Here is an 18,519-nt window from a genome sequence, read left to right as displayed (position 1 = left end):
GGAACAGAGGCTTGTTCATCAGAGCACTGCATGGACATTTGTGTAGCCAGTCTCTGTATGTGAGTGTTGTGTGGTCACAGGTGGTTTGTGGGTGTCTGGGCGGGCAGGTAGATGTCTGGGGAGGTGTGAGTGGTATGTGTGTGATTAGGTGTGTGAGGAGTCTGACATGGAAAGTGCGCTGTGGGAGGATAGGGGACAGGAATGCATGGTTTGGAGAAGAGTTTGCGGGTCCCTAATGGGGACACTTGTATCTCCTTAGAAAGAGTTACTCAGCTGGAAATGTAATGTGATGGGCGAGTAGGGCTGGGGGGTGTGGGGAAGGGTCAGAATGAGAAAACATCATCAGAGCGGTGCTGCAGGTGCATTCCTCCCCACCGGGAGAAAGACCCCCAGACTATACACAGGCCACGTGCCCAGACTCTTGCTGAGAGAACTCGGAGCCCTGGGGCCAGCAGGCCATCACCAGGCCTGGTCCTTGGGCGGCAGGAACTGTGAGGCCCAGTGAAGCTCTTGGTGTGGAGAGCATTCCATGAGGGACCTGAGATGAGAACTGACACAGATGGAGGATATCTCCCTCTGTGATCTCCACTCCACGCTCCCTTTAATCAGCACAGAGGACAAAGAGGGAAGGCAGGGTCCTCAGGAGCAGGCACAATCAACCTGTTTTCTAAGATGAGGGTAGGAAGGGAAAGGACACGACTGGAGAGATGCTGCGGCACATGAGAGGTGCGGTTGGACAGGGTGAGGGAGGAGCAGAAGTGGGGACAGAGAAGTGAGACCATTATTGTGAGAAGTGAGCAGGCAGGCAGTGCTTGATGCAGGAGGGCTGGCTCCCCTGCCTGGTCTGCCCTGCTCCCTGCTGCTCTGAGTAGCAGTGGGAGGAGGACAGAGACCTCTGCAGTTGTCCCAGCCTGGGAGCTGCTGTGGCCCTGTCCAGCACCATGGACGTCTGCCCATGTGGATTCCTGGCAGAGACAAACGTCAGCCTCAGCTAAGGGACCCTCCCAGGTTGGTTCAGTGCCCAGTCCAGTCCTGGCGCTGGAGTGGAGGAATCCAGGGAGCTGGGAGGCCGCCATGGGGCTGCTGACAGGGGAAGCACTGTGGGCCATGGCCGTGGCCGTGGCCATCTTCCTGCTCCTGGTGGACCTGATGCACCGGCGCCAGCGCTGGGCTGCTCGCTACCCGCCGGGCCCTGTGCCTCTGCCAGGGCTGGGCAACCTGCTGGAGATGGATTTCCAGAACCTGCCATACTGCTTCTACAAGGTGAGGAGCAGGTGGTGGGCAGCAGAGGGCATGCGGAGCCCCCAGAGCCAGTGCTGGGAAGCCACAGGCCGCGCAGGGAGCTGAGCCCCAGAGGCTGAGAGGCTCCCTGGGGAGGGCACTGCAGGGCCTGAGGACAGTCCGGGCTCTCCAAGACCAACGTGTGGCGGGGCAAAGGCCGGGGGTGGCACCGGGCCCTGTCTGAGGAGAACACCGGGCTCCCCCCGCAGCTGCAGCGCCGCTTCGGGGAGGTGGTCAGCCTGCACCTGGGCTGGAGGCCAGCGGTGGTGGTGAACGGGCTGGAGGCCGTGCGCGAGGCGCTGGTGAAGCACAGCGAGGACACCGCTGACCGCCCGCCCATGCCCGCGCTGGAACAGCTGGGCTTCGGACCCAGATCTCAAGGCAAAGGGCGGCACGGGCGGCAGCCTCGGGACTGACCTGGGGACGGTGACCTGAGGACAGGGGGCCCTGGGAGGTCGGAGGGCGGGGCTCGGGAGGGAGGACAGGGAGCAGGTCCGGAAGGCAGTGGGCGTGGCCGGGACGCCAGCAGCGTGTGGGAGGCGGGACAGGAATGTGATTGGAGGAGGGACGGCCCGAGTCACGCCCAGGTCGCTGATAGGTGGATAGGCGGTGCCTGGGTCCTGTCTAGGTCACGGATTGGATGTGAGTCTGGAGCCACACCCAGTTCCCCGCCCCCCTCTTCCCAGGGCTGTTCATGGCCCGGCACAGCCACGCCTGGCGCGAACAGAGGCGCTTCTCCGTGTCCACCCTGCGCAACTTCGGCCTGGGCAAGAAGTCGCTGGAGCAGTGGGTGACCCAGGAGGCCGGCTGCCTCTGTGAGGCCTTCGCTGACCACTCCGGTGAGCGTTGGCAGGAGGGACACAGCAAAACGAGGAAGGGGGTAGAGGGGGAACTGGGGGCCTGAGGGGAGGTCGATACATTGATGTCATTACTGCTCCCAGGTCACCCGTTCAGCCCCAAGGCTCTCCTGAACAAAGCCGTGTGCAACGTGATCGCCTCCCTCATCTGCGCCCGCCGCTTCGATTATGATGACACCTTCCTGGACAGAATATTGGAGCTGTTGCAGAACAAAATGAATGAGGAGTCCAGCATCATAACTGTGGTGCGGACTCAGAACCCTCTGCAGGGCCAGCTCCTGCAGCTGGAGCTCCAGGGAAGGGTTTTCATGCGATGGCATGGGGAGAGGGCATGGGGAGAGGTCACAGGTCAAGCCTAGATCTGGGGAAACTCAGGCAACAGGCATGACAGAAGGGACTTAAGGTCAGAAGGCTCTGGAGAGTGACCACCTGTGTCCCCCTGTGCCTGGAGCCAGAGAAAGCAAGCAGGCTGCCTCTGGGGAGAGGAACAGGCGACAGGTGGGGACTGGCAGAGGATGTGTACATCTGGAGGTCACAGGATCAGAGAATGGTGCAGGTGTACAGTGAACACAGAAGGACTCTTCCCATCTGTGCTCTCACAGTTGCTGAACGCAGTCCCCGTGCTCCTGCGCATCCCCGGGCTGCCTGGGAAGGTCTTCGCTTCACAGAAGGCCTTCATGGACCTGGTGGATGAGCTGCTGGCAGAGCACAAGGTGACCCGGGACGCTGCTGAGCCACCGCGAGACCTGACCGACGCCTTCCTGGCTGAGGTGGAGAAGGTGCGCAGTGACCACCCTGCCCCACAGACTGGGCCAGGGCCAGGGCCTGAGGGTGCTGTGGAAGGGAGGCCGGGCTCCAGGCTGGAGGGGACAGTGGAGGCTGTCTGGAGCCTTGTCCTCTGCTGCCTCAGCCCAGAACCCCCTTGTCTTTGCACAGGCCAAGGGGAACCCCGACAGCAGCTTCAATGAGGACAACCTGCGCCTGGTGGTGGCTGACCTGTTCACCGCAGGGATGGTGTCCACCTCCACCACGCTGTCTTGGGCCCTGCTGCTCATGATCCTGCACCCGGATGTGCAGTGTGAGCCCAGCTGGGACTGGAGGGGAGAGGGAGGGAGGAAAAGTGGAATCAGGGTGTAGGCTTCACTTCAGCCGGAGTCATGATGACCTCACCTGGTTTTGGCCCTTCACATAGAGGCCAGGGCAGGTGGGCACAGGCCTGGGGACTGACTGCGGTGTCTCTGCTTGTCCACGCAGGCCGCGTGCAGCAGGAGATCGATGAGGTGATCGGGCAGGCACGGCGGCCAGAGATGGGAGACCAGGCCCGCATGCCCTTCACCTGCGCGGTGATCCATGAGGTGCAGCGCTTTGCTGACATTGTCCCCTTGGGCGTGCCGCATATGACATCACGGGACATTGATATCCGGGGCTTCCTCATCCCCAAGGTAAGTCCTAGCATGCTAGGACAGACCAGTGATCATGCAGCTGCCATCCACAGCTTGGTCCTGTATTCTGTGCAAGTAATACAATTCAGGACCGCCATGTTATAATCTCGGGGGTGAGGGATGCAGGAGGTAAGTTCAGCTCTTTGCTCAGCATCTTTTGGGCCGGGGGAAAGTAGACCTATAGGGCCATGGAAGGGTCCCGGGACAGGGAATGGGGGGGCCTGCGGGCGCACTCTTTCAATGTTTCCCTTGATTACTGGGGCAACAAAGGCAGCACCCTAGAGGTCCTGGGGGCCCAGGGTCAGATGAAAGGATGCGCACAGGTTATGGCAGTGTCTGTGTGTGTAGTGTGCAGTCTCAGTGCCCCCAGCCCCACTCACCAAGCACCTCCCACCAGGGCACCACGATCCTCACCAACCTGTCATCGGTGCTGAAGGACGAGCGCGCCTGGGAGCAGCCCTTCCGCTTCCACCCTGCACACTTCCTGGACGCCCAGGGCCGCTTTGTGAAGCCTGAGGCCTTCATGCCCTTCTCAGCAGGTGCGTGGTGGCCTGGCTCCCTGTCCCCTCGCTGGGGTGACAGGCTGGCTGGGAGGTGGCCTCCAGGCCCCAGCTGACCATCCCCGCTGGCTGTCCCCCACAGGTCGCCGCGCGTGTCTCGGGGAGCCCCTGGCGCGCATGGAGCTCTTCCTCTTCTTCACCTGCCTCCTGCAGCGCTTCAGCTTTTCAGTGCCCGCAGGCCAGCCCCGGCCCAGCGACTTTGGGGTCTTTGAAGCTTTGATGATGCCAGCCCCCTACCAGCTGTGCGCTGTGCCCCGCTAGAGGGCACCAAGTCCCCACTCCACCCCAGCAACACAGCTGGGCCCAACATCGCACGTGCTGGCTCTAACCAGAACCCCCAGGACCGCCCCCTTTCCTACCTGTGGGTCACCTCTGCACCCTAATGGGAGGGTTGCTATGTGGAACCTCAGTAGAACCTTTGCATCACCCGCAACCCTCCCGGAACACAAGGCTTTCTGCCCAAGTCATGAACAGAGCCTTCCATGGCGCCTGTCTCAGGGAGGAGTATCAGTGCTCTGGGTGAAGGAGGGGGTTAGGATGCATCTGGACACCCTATTTCAGCCCCATCTCTAAAACCCCATGGCAAGGAGAGGCCTCTCAGATACCACCACTGTGTCTTCTTCCTTTCTGGGTACAGGAGGGACAGTGCTGGGTTTGAATTCCAAGCCATGAATCTGCTGGGCAGGGCCTCTGCCATTCAAGCTATGCACCCAGCCCCAACTTCTTACCTGAGACCCCAAACAAGTGGGTACATCAGGAAGGTAGGAAGTGGGTCAGCATTAACATCCACAGTTAGCTATCAGGAGCCAAAGTCTCCCTGGCAAGGCCTGATGGGAACCAACAGGGAGCCCCCTTGCTGAGCCTCGCAGCCCCCGGACACAGCACTGCCCGGCTGCCCTGGCCCATCAGGCAAGCTGGCGTTCTGTCCTCTTTGGGCTGAGAAGTTTCCTCTCTGGCCAGGCTGGAGTGGGAGGCCACGGGTCAAGGCTCTGAGCCTGCTGCCCTCAAGTACAGTGGCCAGAGAGGTTACCAGGGAAAAGACATGGAGACCTGTGGGCTGGGGCCCTAGGGAGGGCTTGACCTTGTGCAGTGATAGGGACATAAAAGGAGAGAGACAGGGAGAGAGAGAGATCCCCTTTTTCCTTTGTCACTATATTAGGTGAACCTGGGCTTGTGTTTCCCCTTCTATAATGAGAAAATCACAGCTCCTATCTGCTGTGATTTCTGTCACTGTGATCCTGTTTGATCTACATCCCCGCTCAGGGCAGGTGTAGGGATGAATGAGGAGGGGCCCCCATCGAAGAAGACATGACTGAGAAACCACAAAGTCCAGGTGGACTGTGGGTGAGCCCAATGGGAAGAACAGGCCTGGAGGAAAGAGGAAGCAAATGAAGCCCTGAATTGGGCCAGATAAAGAGGCAGAGAAGACAACTGAGCTGCCAAGCAGTTCCTGGCAGCCCAGGCTGGCAGCCAAGGCACTGTGTTGGCAGGAGGGAGTGTGGCGTATTGTCTGTGCACGGCCCCTGCTCCCCGGGCAGCCTGGGGCCCCTGAAAGGAGGAAGTGCACATGGGATCTGCGTCGGGATGCAGTGTGGATGGCTGATCTCTGCCGGGTGTTGTGTGATTCTGTGATCTCCACCCTAGCATGCTGTGTGGCCTGTGATGTCTTTCCTGGGGCATTGTGTGTTTATGTGACCTCTGCCCTGAGGTGTTATGTGGTTGTCCGGTGTCGGCTCTGGAGTGTTTTGTTGTGTGAAGTCTACTCTAGTGGTTTCATGATTGTGTGACCTGCACTCTGTGGCGGTGCGTGGTGGTGTGGCTAGTGTCCTGGTGTTTGGGAATTGTATGATTCCCTTCCTAGGGCCTGGAGTGGTTGTGTGGGCTTTGGTTGGTCTGTGACTTAGGAATGGCCCAAAGTAGACTTTAGACTGAGAGGTGAGTTCAAATCCCCAGTTCATTCTGAGGGGGAAGAAAGGGCCTGGCGCCGCCTTGGCTCCGAGCAGTGCCAGTCCTTGTGGCAGGCAGGCCTTTAACAGCCTTGGCACTGTGGAAGCCTGGTGAGCAGCTGGAGACTGGGTAGGGGTCAGGTTCCAGGCCCTGCCATGCCCCGCCCAGCCCTCAGCCCTTACCTGCAACAATGAAGATGTGCACCAGGTACAGGGACCTGTGGAGCCTGTGAGAGAAGGCGCCATGAGCATGAGCCCGGCCGCCGGCCCTCGGCAGTGGGAGCCACTTTCCTCCTCCTCTGAGCCGCCAGCCTCCTCCCCCTGGCAGCCTCCACTCAGCGTTGGAGGCTGAACAAATCTCAGGGCACCAGGCCTTGGGCTGAGCGCTGCTACCTGCCTGGCCTAGAGCCCACAATGCACCCCTGGATCCCTCCCTCCTCCTTTCCCCTGCAGTGATTGACTGGGTCTGTCCTGCCCAGAGGGAGAGCCCAACAGGAGAGCCCCCAGCTAAACCCGCTACACCGGACTGGCATCGCCGGGCATTTTGTTCTACATTCCCTCTTTCCCCACAGTTGCCCACAGCTCTGCCTTCCTGCACAGATCCTGCTTGTCCCAAGCACAGAGTAGCACAGCCAGGACAGTGGCTCCCTGATTACACAAACATACACACACACACACACACACACACACTCACACACACACACACAGACAGACACACACACACACACACACACACACGAGCGCACACACACACACTTACACACACATACACATACACAGACAGACACACACACACACATACACATACAAAGACACAGACACACACACACAGACACACACACACGAGCACACACACACACGAGCACACACACACACAGAGACATACACAGACACAGACACACACACACACACACAGGCACACACATACACACACACACACTCATACACAGACATACACAGACACAGACACACACAAAGACAGATACACACACACACACACGTTCGGAGACAGCTGTTCACATACACCGAGGCATGTCCCACCTTGCAGGCCAGGCCATCAGCTCTGCTGCTCACACATAGCTCCTTCCCCTTACCCCAATTCCCAGACACCTCACAATCTTCAGCCCAGGTAGGGGATCCCCATCTTTGATTTTTTGGGGCCCAAATAACGAACTTTACCCTTCTCTCTGGCAGCAGAATCCCAGCACCATCTTCAGTCTAGGAAGAGAAGAGGGCCAATGGCCACTGTGTCCTGTAGGCCAGGACTCCAGCCCCCCCTCCTGGTGTGTGGCAGGGATGGAGGCCCAGAACCTTCCCCCACAGGGCCCAGCAGGGCATGGCTGGCCAGGGCAGCTGTACCTCAAACTCAGCAGGAGTTTGGAAAATCCTCTGGTGCTTCCCCCAAGACCTCAGTTCCCCACCCCGCATCCCCAATAAACCTAGTTTCCATGCAGAGCAGAGAAGGATCCCCAGATCAGAGCGGGGGAAGATGCACAGGAAAGGATGAAGGAAAAAGGCTCAGAGCTGTTGAAACTGGGCAGAAAATGTTCCTAGGTTAAGTGGGTAATTAAAATAGTAAATAACCTGGTTAAAAACTACTAACACTTTCAAGCATGTTTCTGGATTAAGTGCCATCTAAAAAGGACCTTGGAGCTGGGCTTGGTGGCTCAGGCCTGTAATCCTAGCTACTCGGAAGGCTGAGATTGGAGGCTCCAGCTTCACAGCCAGCCCAGGCCAGAAGGGCTATAAGATTCTTACCTCCAGTTAACCACCAGAAAGCCAGAAGTAGATCTGTGGCTCAAGAATTGGAGTGCTAGCCAAAAGAAGTTCAAGGACAGTGCCCAGGCCCCGAGTTCAAGCCCCAGGACTGGCAAAAAATAATAGTAACAACAACAACTTTGGGAGACTTGAGGGAGATTTCCTGACCAGCCCATGACACCTTCCTGTTTGAAATCTCTGATGCTATTGGGCATGTCCCTCGGGAGAGGGCCCCGGGTGGCCTGCCAGCTCCCCATCTCCACAGAAATTGTCTCAGATTCTCTCAGGGAGTCGCGCTCCCTGCCTCTGCCTCCTCCTGCTCTGCTTGGCACGCAGCGCAGCAGCTTGGATGGAGGTGTCCTCCACTTCCTGCCTCCAGAGCCCCCCGCCCCGCACCTGCTCCCCATGACCCCATTCCCGTGCTCCCCACCGTCTGGGCTTCTCCCAACCTGGGCAATCAGGGAGCCCTGCTGAAAGATTATTACACTTTGCCAGAGAACTATGCAGACATCCAGGTACAGAGAACAAAGAAAGGTTTATTGCTGGGAAAGGGGCTGGCCAGACCCCTTCTCACAAGGGAGAAGTGAGAAGCAGCCCCGGCTACTGTCGGAGTGACCTATATAACCTGGGAGGTTTATGAGGAGCTAGATGCAGCGAGGAGACCCCGGTGTGGAGGTGAGGGCCAGGGGCTTCATCATGGTGGACTGGGATCAATGGCTGCTGCCTAAGTAGTAGAAATGGAGCCCTGCAGCTGCCCAGACCTGAAGGTCACTCTAAGGGGCTCTTGCTGCCTTCTAGGGTGGCAGCTGCCCAGAGGAGTGCCATCCCAAGGCAGAGGGGGCTGGAGGCTGATGATTTGCTGCCTTTACTACATGGACCTAGTGTTGCCCAGGAAGGGAGCGTGCCAAGCCGTGGAGCGGGGAAGGAGCGTGCTAAGCTATGGGAAGGGACTCATTTCGCTAACACCTGGTCTCCCTCCATCTCTTTTCCTTATTCTCAGGCCCTTCCAATCAGCACTGTGACAAGATCAAGGCCTCATTCTCACTTAGGTGGTAACTTTGCCCCTTTCCCACCAATCTTCCTGCAAGTGCCATCTGCAGCAGGGGTGGGGAAGGATCTTCACAACTTTCTCCTCCTTCCCCTCCCTCCATCCTGCCTCTGGCCCCAAGTCAGTCCCCTGGGGTAACCGTGCACTACCCCACCTCTTTCCTCCAGTCTCCTCGTTAGGGGCTGTGATTTCTCACCCTCTGCCATTGCTCCCACCTCCTGCTCTCCCTCTGCCTGGCCTCAGTGCTGGTGCTGCTCTGAGCTCTTCTGGAGTCAGCCTTTCCAGGTCCTGGAGCACTGCCTCAGGCTAAGAATGATCCAGAAGCTCTCAGTCTCAGGTTCTTCTTTGCCCAGAAACCTTATGGCCATTAATTGGACCAGGGAAACTCTGAGCTCAAAACTGTACAATTGTCTCAACTTCAATTTGGCAGGGTCAGGTGAGAGAACATGGGCAGGGCCAGGCCTCAGTGGGGCCTAATCCTCCCTGAACAGAGGCCACACCCAGGAAGCTTCAGCCTGGAGGAGCCAGGGCTCCCACAGTGTGCTGGGAACAGAGGCTTGTTCATCAGAGCACTGCATGGACATTTGTGTAGCCAGTCTCTGTATGTGAGTGTTGTGTGGTCACAGGTGGTTTGTGGGTGTCTGGGCGGGCAGGTAGATGTCTGGGGAGGTGTGAGTGGTATGTGTGTGATTAGGTGTGTGAGGAGTCTGACATGGAAAGTGCGCTGTGGGAGGATAGGGGACAGGAATGCATGGTTTGGAGAAGAGTTTGCGGGTCCCTAATGGGGACACTTGTATCTCCTTAGAAAGAGTTACTCAGCTGGAAATGTGATGTGATGGGCGAGTAGGGCTGGGGGGTGTGGGGAAGGGTCAGAATGAGAAAACATCATCAGAGCGGTGCTGCAGGTGCATTCCTCCCCACCGGGAGAAAGACCCCCAGACTATACACAGGCCACGTGCCCAGACTCTTGCTGAGAGAACTCAGAGCCCTGGGGCCAGCAGGCCATCACCAGGCCTGGTCCTTGGGCGGCAGGAGCTGTGAGGCCCAGTGAAGCTCTTGGTGTGGAGAGCAGCCCGCCTTGGGCATTCCATGAGGGCCCTGCCGGGTCTGCCCTGCTCCCTGCTGTCCTAGTAGGGAGGGACAGAGATCTCTGCAGCCTGGCAGCTGCCGTGGCCCTGCCCAGCACCATGGACGTCTGCCCATGTGGATTCCTGGTAGAGACAAAGGTCAGCCTCAGCTAAGGGACCCTCCCAGGTTGGTTCAGTGCCCAGTCCAGTCCTGGCGCTGGAGTGGAGGAATCCAGGGAGCTGGGAGGCCGCCATGGGGCTGCTGACAGGGGAAGCACTGTGGGCCGTGGCCGTGGCCGTGGCCATCTTCCTGCTCCTGGTGGACCTGATGCACCGGCGCCAGCGCTGGGCTGCTCGCTACCCGCCGGGCCCTGTGCCTCTGCCAGGGCTGGGCAACCTGCTGGAGATGGATTTCCAGAACCTGCCATACTGCTTCTACAAGGTGAGGAGCAGGTGGTGGGCAGCAGAGGGCATGCGGAGCCCCCAGAGCCAGTGCTGGGAAGCCACAGGCCGCGCAGGGAGCTGAGCCCCAGAGGCTGAGAGGCTCCCTGGGGAGGGCACTGCAGGGCCTGAGGACAGTCTGTGTTTTCCAAGACCAAGGTGTGGTGGGGCAAAGGCCGGGTTGGCACATGGCAGCAGGTTTGGGATTCAGGTGCCCAGAGCAGACCTGCCTAACCCCCAGCTCTTTCCTGGTTACCAGGGCTGAGGCTCTGGGAAGCTTTCAGTTGTTGTCAGGTGGCCCCTGACCTATGGCGCTCCCTGTGTTCTTAGGGTCCTGCCTGTGGGGTCACGCTCCCTGTGGAAGTCTGTCCTCCTGCACAAAGGCATGCTTAGAGCTCCTGTGGCCGTCTTGGGTTTCTGTGGAGCTCACAGCCAGTGGGCTTTGCAGGGAGGGCTCCCTGAGCGCGGAGGGTGTGGCCTCCAGCATCCCAAAGCCAGGCCCCTCCTGACGCTGCTTGATTGCCCTGGGTGCCCAAGACCCAAGGGTCTTTGAACCAGGGCCTTGTCTGATGGGAACGCCGGGCTCCCCCTGCAGCTGCAGCGCCGCTTCGGGGAGGTGGTCAGCCTGCACATGGGCTGGAGTCCAGCGGTGGTGGTGAACGGGCTGGAGGCCGTGCGCGAGGCGCTGGTGAAGCACAGCGAGGACACCGCTGACCGCCCGCCCATGCCCATCTATGAACACGTGGGCTACGGACCCAGATCTCAAGGCAAAGGGCGGCAGGGGCAGTGGCCTCGGGACTGAGCTGGGGACAGTGACCTGAGGACAGGGGCCTGTGAAGAGGACAGAGGGGAGGGGCTCAGGGGAAGCCATCAGAAGCAGGCAGGAAGGGAGCAGGTGAGGGAAGAGTGGATGAGGCCAGGGTGACCTGCATTCGGTCTGGGAAGGCAGGGGAGGAATCTGATTGGGGGAGGGAAGGAAGGACTCCCAGCTCACTGATTGGAGGTGGGGTTCAGGTCACAACTGCTGAGTGGTGGTGAGGCAGTGCCTGGGACGTGTTCAGGTCAGGGATTGGAAGCACAGCTAAAATCACGCCCACGTCTCCACCCCCTCCTACCCCCCCAGGGCTGATCATGGCCCACTACAGCCACGCCTGGCGTGAACAGAGGCGGTTTTCCATGTCCACCCTGCGCAACTTCGGCCTGGGCAAGAAGTCGCTGGAGCAGTGGGTGACCCAGGAGGCCGGCTGCCTCAGTGAGGCCTTCGCTGACCACTCCGGTGAGCGGTGTTGGTGGGGAGCAAGGGAGGAGGGACACAAGCACAACTGAGGAAGGCCAGAAGCAAGAAGAGAGGTCTTACTTACTGCTCCCAGGTCGGCCGTTCAGCCCCAAGGCTCTCCTGCACAAAGCCGTGTGCAACGTGATCGCCTCCCTCATCTATGCCCGCCGCTTCGAGTATGATGACGCCTCCCTGGACAGAATGCTGGAGCTGTTGCAGCACAGTCTGAAGGAAGAGTCCAGCAACATGCGCACGGTGTGGACACAGGGGCTGTGCAGGGCCAGCTCCTGCAGCTGCAGCTCCAGGAGAAGGGTTTGCATGCGATGGCATGGGGAGAGGGCATGGGGAGAGGTCACAGGTCAAGCCTAGATCTGGGGAAACTCAGGCAACAGGCATGACAGAAGGGACTTAAGGTCAGAAGGCTCTGGAGAGTGACCACCTGTGTCCCCCTGTGCCTGGAGCCAGAGAAAGCAAGCAGGCTGCCTCTGGGGAGAGGAACAGGCGACAGGTGGGGACAGGCAGAGGATGTGTACATCTGGAGGTCACAGGATCAGAGAATGGTGCAGGTGTACAGTGAACACAGAAGGACTCTTCCCATCTGTGCTCTCACAGTTGCTGAACGCAGTCCCCGTGCTCCTGTGCATCCCTGGGCTGCATCGGAAGATCTTCCCTGCACAGAAGGCCTTCACAGCCCTGCTGGATGAGCTGCTGGCAGAGCACAAGGTGACCCGGGACGCCGCTGAGCCACCGCGAGACCTGAGCGACGCCTTCCTGGCTGAGGTGGAGAAGGTGCGCAGTGACCACCCTGCCCCACAGACTGGGCCAGAGCCAGGGCCTGAGGGTGCTGTGGAAGGGAGGCCGGGCTCCAGGCTGGAGGGGACAGTGGAGGCTGTCTGGAGCCTTGTCCTCTGCTGCCTCAGCCCAGAACCCCCTTGTCTTTGCACAGGCCAAGGGGAACCCCGACAGCAGCTTCAATGAGGACAACCTGCGCATGGTGGTGGCTGACCTGTTCACTGCAGGGATGGTGACCACCTCAGTCACGCTGTCGTGGGCCCTGCTGCTCATGATCCTGCACCCGGATGTGCAGTGTGAGCCCAGCTGGGACTGGAGGGAAGGGGGAGGGAGGAAAAGTGGAAACAGGGTGTAGGCTTCACTTCAGCCGGAGTCATGGTGATCTCACCGGGTCTCAGTTCTTCACACAGAGGCCGGGGCAGGTGGGCACAGGCCTGGGGACTGACTGCGGTGTCTCTGCTTGTCCACGCAGGCCGCGTGCAGCAGGAGATCGATGAGGTGATGGGGCAGGCACGGCGGCCAGAGATGGGGGACCAGGCCCGCATGCCCTTCACCTGCGCGGTGATCCATGAGGTGCAGCGCTTTGCTGACATTGTCCCCTTGGGCGTGCCGCATATGACATCACGGGACATTGATATCCGGGGCTTCCTCATCCCCAAGGTAAGTCCTAGCATGCTAGGACAGACCAGTGATCATGCAGCTGCCATCCACAGCTTGGTCCTGTATTCTGTGCAAGTAATACAATTCAGGACCACCATGTTATAATCTCAGGGGTGAGGGATGCAGGAGGTAAGTTCAGCTCTTTGCTCAGCATCTTTTGGGCTGGGGGAAAGTAGACCTATAGGGCCATGGAAGGGTTCCGGCACAGGGGATGGGGGCGCCTGGGGGCTTTCTACACAAATGTGTCCTCTGCCTGCTGTGGGCGCAAGGGCGGTGCCCCAGAGCTGTGTGAGGCTCCGGGTCAGGTGGAAGGACACACAGCACGGGGCCGTGGCTGTGTATTGGGTGTGACGGTCGGGTGTCCTGGGCCTCTGTCACCATGCCCCCACCAGGGCACCACGCTCCTCACCAACTTGTCGTCGGTGCTGAAGGACGAGCGCGCCTGGGAGCAGCCCTTCCGCTTCCACCCTGCACACTTCCTGGACGCCCAGGGCCGCTTTGTGAAGCCTGAGGCCTTCATGCCCTTCTCAGCAGGTGTGTGGGGGCCTGGCTCCCTGTCCCCTCGCTGGGGTGACAGGCTGGCTGGGAGGTGGCCCCCAGGCCCCAGCTGACCGTCCCCACTCCCTGTCCCCAGGCCCCCGCACGTGTCTCGGGGAGCCCCTGGCGCGCATGGAGCTCTTCCTCTTCTTCACCTGCCTCCTGCAGCGCTTCAGCTTCTCGGTGCCCGCAGGCCAGCCCCGGCCCAGCACCATTGGCGTCTATGAAACTGTGATGATGCCAGCCCCCTACCAGCTGTGCGCTGTGCCCCGCTAGAGGGCACCAAGTCCCCACTCCACCCCAGCAACACAGCTGGGCCCAACATCGCACGTGCTGGCTCTAACCAGAACCCCCAGGACCGCCCCCTTTCCTACCTGTGGGTCACCTCTGCACCCTAATGGGAGGGTTGCTATGTGGAACCTCAGCAGAACCTTTGCATCACCCGCAACCCTCCCGGGACACAAGGCTTTCTGCCCAAGTCATGAACAGAGCCTTCCATGGCGCCTGTGTCAGGAGGAGTATCAGTGCTCTGGGTGAAGGAGGGGGGTAGGATGCATCTGGACACCCTATTTCAGCCCCATCCCCAATACCCGGATACTGTAGCAGGAAGAAGCCTCTCAAACAACACCACTCTGTCTGGTTTCCTTCTTGATGGGCAGGAGGGGCAATACTGGGTTTGAATTCCAAGTCATGAATCTGCTGGGCAGGGCCTCTGCCACTCAAGCTATGCGCCCAGCCCCAACTTCTTACCTGAAACCCCAAAGAAGTGGGTACATCACAAAGGCAGGAAGTGGGTCAGCGTTAACTTCCACAGTTAGCTATGGGGAGCCAAAGTCTCCCAGGCAAGGCCTGATGGGAACCAACAGGGAGCCACCTCAACTACACCGGCCAGAAAATTGGCCAGGGCAGGGAATGGAGACCTGTGGGCTGAGGCCCTAGGGAGGGCTTGACCTTGAGCAATGATGGGGACAGAGAAGGTGATGGTTTGGAGAGAGAGAGAGAAAGAGAGAGAGAAAGAGAGAGAGAGAGAGAGACAGAGAGAGAGAGAGAGAGAGAGAGAGAGAGAGAGAGAGAGAGAGAGAGAGAGATCCCATTTTCTGTGTCAGGATACTTGGGCTTTTTGTTTCCCCTTCTATGATGAGAAAACCACAGCTCCTGTCTTTCTGCTCCAATTTCTGAGGCTGTGATCCTGGCTGACCTAGATCCCCACGGAGGGTAGATGTAGGGATGAATGTGGAGAGGCCCCCATTTAAGGAAACTTGACAGAGCAACAGCAAGAGCAGGTGGGCTTCATGGGCAGAACAGCCCTGGAGGAATGAAGAGGCAAGGCCGGCCCATGAGACGGGCCAGGGCAAGATAGGAATGAAAACTGGGCTGGTAAGTAACATCCTGCCCAAAGAAGTGATCTGATCTGAGAAAGAGACAGCCAGTCAATTGGGTCTACAAAAAGACAGAGGGGGCTGGGAAGGTGGCTCAGTGGTAGAGTGCTTGCCTTGCATGCCTGAGGCCCTGGGTTCGATTCCCCAGCACCACATAAGCAAAAAGAAAAAAAGCCAGAAGTGGCGCTGTGGCTCAAGTGGTAGAGTGCTAACCTTGAGCTGAAGAGCTGAGGGACAGTGCCTAGGCCCAGAGTTCAGGCTCCACGACTGGACCCCCAAAAAGACAGAGGGAGGCTGGGAAGGTGGTTCAGAGGTAGAGTGCTGGCCTTGCATGCCATGAGGTCCTGGGTTCGATTCCTCAGCACCACATTAGCAGAAAAAGCTGGAAGTAGTGCTGTGGCTCAAGTAGTAGAGTGCTAGCCTTGAGCTGAAGAGCTGAAGGACAGCGCCCAGGCCCAGAGTTCAGGGCCTATGACCAGAAAGAGAGAGACAGACAGAGAGAGAGAGAGAGAGAGAGAGAGAGAGAGAGAGAGAGAGAGAGAGAGAGAGAGAGAGAGAGAGAGAGAGAGAGAACAGCTCCACTAAGTCTAGAAAAGCCTTTCCCAACCCCACATCGCTACAGCCGCAGCCTGCCTCACCCCGCCTGCCAGCCCCAGGTTGCTGTCCCACAGCCCTAGGAAACATTTGCTTCCTCTTATTCTCCTAGCTTGAAAATTATTGCACCAACCCGTGTACCTAAAACAGAGCCAAACTGAAATGTTTTGGTTTTGTTGGTTTGCATTGTAAGGATGGGGGCAGATTCTCTATGACATGAGCCATTCAAACTTGAGGTCTTTTTTTGGGGGAGTCCAGTCATGGGGCCTGAACTCTGGGCCTGGGGTCTTCAGCTCAAGGCTAGCGCTCTACCACTTGAGCTACAGCTCCACTTCCGGCTTTTTTCTTTTTTTTGCTTATATAGTGCTGAAGAATCGAACTCAGGGCCTCATGCATGCAAGGCAAGCGCTCTACCACTGAGCCACCTTCCCAGCCCCAAACCTGAGGTCTTGAGAGGGATAAAAGTTAACATTCCTGAACCAAGAAGAGAGGGAATCTAAGAAAAAAATTTCCAAAGTACTACTCCTAAATTCTCCAAAAAGAAAATGCTGAGCTGGGCGCTGGTGGCTCACACTGTAATCCTAGCTACTCAGGAGGCTGAGATCTAGGTTTGAAGCCAGCCTGGGCAGAAAAGTCCCTGTGAGACTCTATCTCCAATTACCCACTCAAAAACCGGAAGCAATGCTGTCCCTTAAGTGGTGGAGCACTAGCCTTGAGCACAAAGAGGTTCAGGATAGCTCCTGGGCCCTGAGTTCAAGCCCCACAACTGACAAAAAAAAAAAAGTCCCATGGAGTTTCTGCCTGTGCTGGCTTCAAACTGTGATCGTTAGATCTTAGCATCCTGAGTAGGGGGAGCCTGCAGGGCCTAGCTGAAGAGCTGTTTAAAAGAGAGATTTGATTTTAAAAAACAAAGGAATCAAAGTTGAACTTAATGACCTCCAATGCATTTGCAAACAAGAGCTTCTATCACGTCTGAATGATCAGTGCCAAAGATGTACCCCAGGGCTCTCCAGTGTTGCTAGATAACATTTTCCCAAAAGCACAGGACAGGCGGCCAACAGCCTGTGCGGCTCTGTCCTGGCACTGGGGGCGCTGCCGGTCTGCTCGCTTCCCTCCAGACGCCGACTTTCCTCCTCTGTAGAGTGGCAGCGCTGGGCTGCTGGGACCTTTAGTGCCAGCACCTGCTCCCAACATGTCCCTCCCTGCACCCAGCCTCCCATGCTGTTCTGGCACAGGCTGTGGGGCCTGGGCTCTGTCAACCCCAGTGGGTCACCACTGCCCCATTCACCTCTGACTGTGGAGGACGGGGTCAGGAGTCACGTGTTCCTGTGGGTTTGGTCTGGGCACTACCATACACAGACAGCCCATGCTGGTGGGGGGGGGGGGGGTGGTGGAGAGAGTGGAATCTTGGAGCAGGACCAGGGGAGGGGATCAGCTCTGCTTTGACACTTTGCCACAGAAATGGGATTCCAGCAGAACCCCCTTTCACATGTCCCCTTGGTATATGCCTAGGTGGGTGAAGATGATAGACGGATGGATATACATACATACATACATACATACATACATACATGACAGATGGATTGATCCATAGATCACAGATAACATAATCCCTATTCAGCTTCAAGTGAAGCTGGCCCAGCCTCTAGGCCCCAGCACAGAAGACACTACCCGTGTTGATTTCTCAGCAGTCTCAGTTAAGCGCCATGTTCCCCACAGACTTTTGGAAATAGTAGCACCCTGCTCCTTCAGGTTGATGACAATGGAAAACTTTGAATGTGATGTCATTGCTTTTTTTTTTCCTTATTCAATATCAGGGGAATTGAACTCAAGCTGTCTACCACTTGAGCCATGCCTAAAGTCCTGTGTTTTCAGATGTTCATTTTTTTTTTTGGTCATGGCGGCTGAACTCTGGGCCTGGGCGCTGTCCCTCAGCTCTTCAGCTCAAAGCTAGTGCTCCACCCACTTGAGCCACAGCACCACTTCTGGTTTTTTCTGTTTATGTAGTGCTAAGGAATCAAACCCAGGGCCTCATGCATGCAAGGAAAGCACTCTGCCTCTGAACCACTTTCCCAGCCCCCACTGTTCACATTTACAATACACCACAAATTACCACCTTTTAACCCCTTGAACCTTGCTGTAAAAGAGAGATTGCTAGATGTGGTGGCACACTCCTATAATCTCAGCACTCCGGGGACTGAGGCAGGCAGATTGCAAATCTGAGGCCAGCCTGGGCCACATCGTGAGAACCTGACTCAAAATCCAGTCAAAGGCAGGTGCTGGTGCTCAAGCCTGTAATCCTAGTTATCCAGGAGACTGAGATCTGAGGATCATGATTTGAAGACAGTCCAAGCAGAAAAGTCCTCCATACTCTTCTGTCCAATTAAGCCTCCAAAAGAAAAAACAAAAACCAGAACGTGGCTGAAATGGTAAAGCACTAGCCTTGAGTAAAAAAAAAAAAAAGAAAGAAAGAAAGAAAAAAGAAAAGAAAAAGAAGACCTTAGGGACAGAGTCGAGGCCCTGAGTTCAAAATAAATAAAACGGCAACCAACAAAGATATTAGAAACTGCCTTGGAATTTAGAAAAGACATGTAATTCTACCAAAGGTATCCTAGCAAAAATCTGATCTCCTTCCTAGGGTACTGTGTGATTGTGTGAACTCTGTCCTTTAGTGTTGTGTGGTTATGTGATCTCAGCCCTGGGTTTTTGTGTGGCGATGTGATATCTCCCCTGGGGTGTCATCTGGTTGTGTGATCCCTACCTTGGGGTTCTCTGGTTGTGTGATGTCTGCCCTGGGTGGTATGAGGTTGTATGATCTCTGACCTGGAGTGCTATGTGGTTGTGTGCTATATGGTGGTGTGTTGTGTCATCTGGTTGTGTG

At 57.4% G+C, this 18,519-nt stretch overlaps 2 protein-coding genes across 4 annotated transcripts; both read left to right on the top strand.

The window, feature by feature from the left end:
- The first annotated feature begins 976 nt into the window (after window positions 1-976).
- On the top strand, window positions 977-4,747 carry LOC138811817 (cytochrome P450 2D6-like). 2 transcript variants are annotated; one of them, XM_069999685.1, is made up of 9 exons: window positions 977-1,263; window positions 1,491-1,662; window positions 1,968-2,120; window positions 2,223-2,383; window positions 2,741-2,917; window positions 3,075-3,216; window positions 3,393-3,580; window positions 4,017-4,119; window positions 4,223-4,747. In XM_069999685.1, the coding sequence occupies exons 1-9, from the start codon at window positions 1,075-1,077 to the stop codon at window positions 4,399-4,401; spliced, it is 1,464 nt and encodes a 487-aa protein (XP_069855786.1). In that variant the 5' UTR covers window positions 977-1,074; the 3' UTR covers window positions 4,402-4,747. The 2 variants fall into 2 exon arrangements, with proteins under 2 accessions (XP_069855786.1, XP_069855785.1); XM_069999684.1 differs by having other exon boundaries at window positions 3,978-4,119.
- A 5,023-nt stretch (window positions 4,748-9,770) lies between these two features.
- LOC138811815 (cytochrome P450 2D17-like) lies at window positions 9,771-14,285 on the top strand. 2 transcript variants are annotated; one of them, XM_069999682.1, is made up of 9 exons: window positions 9,771-10,401; window positions 10,996-11,167; window positions 11,524-11,676; window positions 11,771-11,931; window positions 12,289-12,465; window positions 12,623-12,764; window positions 12,941-13,128; window positions 13,560-13,662; window positions 13,763-14,285. In XM_069999682.1, the coding sequence occupies exons 1-9, from the start codon at window positions 10,213-10,215 to the stop codon at window positions 13,939-13,941; spliced, it is 1,464 nt and encodes a 487-aa protein (XP_069855783.1). In that variant the 5' UTR covers window positions 9,771-10,212; the 3' UTR covers window positions 13,942-14,285. The 2 variants fall into 2 exon arrangements, with proteins under 2 accessions (XP_069855783.1, XP_069855782.1); XM_069999681.1 differs by having other exon boundaries at window positions 9,772-10,401; window positions 13,521-13,662.
- Window positions 14,286-18,519: the final 4,234 nt, after the last annotated feature.

This window comes from Dipodomys merriami, unplaced genomic scaffold (assembly GCF_024711535.1).
Source record: "Dipodomys merriami isolate MVZ:Mamm:240054 unplaced genomic scaffold, mDipMer1.0.p SCAF_55, whole genome shotgun sequence".
Lineage (NCBI taxonomy): Eukaryota > Metazoa > Chordata > Mammalia > Rodentia > Heteromyidae > Dipodomys > Dipodomys merriami.
Note: the sequence above shows the minus strand (reverse complement) of the source record. Positions and strands in the feature narration are given on the sequence as shown.

Bases quoted from the DNA above. Each gene is read 5' to 3' on its own strand.
- LOC138811817 (XM_069999684.1), top strand. From the start codon at position 1,075: ATGGGGCTGCTGACAGGGGAAGCACTGTGGGCCATGGCCGTGGCCGTG. The intron at 2,384-2,740 runs GTGCGGACTCAG...GTGCTCTCACAG, and splicing joins AGTCCAGCATCATAACTGTG to TTGCTGAACGCAGTCCCCGT. The intron at 3,581-3,977 runs GTAAGTCCTAGC...ACCTCCCACCAG, and splicing joins GGGGCTTCCTCATCCCCAAG to GGCACCACGATCCTCACCAA.
- LOC138811815 (XM_069999681.1), top strand. From the start codon at position 10,213: ATGGGGCTGCTGACAGGGGAAGCACTGTGGGCCGTGGCCGTGGCCGTG. The intron at 11,677-11,770 runs GTGAGCGGTGTT...TACTGCTCCCAG, and splicing joins GGCCTTCGCTGACCACTCCG to GTCGGCCGTTCAGCCCCAAG. The intron at 12,765-12,940 runs GTGAGCCCAGCT...TTGTCCACGCAG, and splicing joins CCTGCACCCGGATGTGCAGT to GCCGCGTGCAGCAGGAGATC.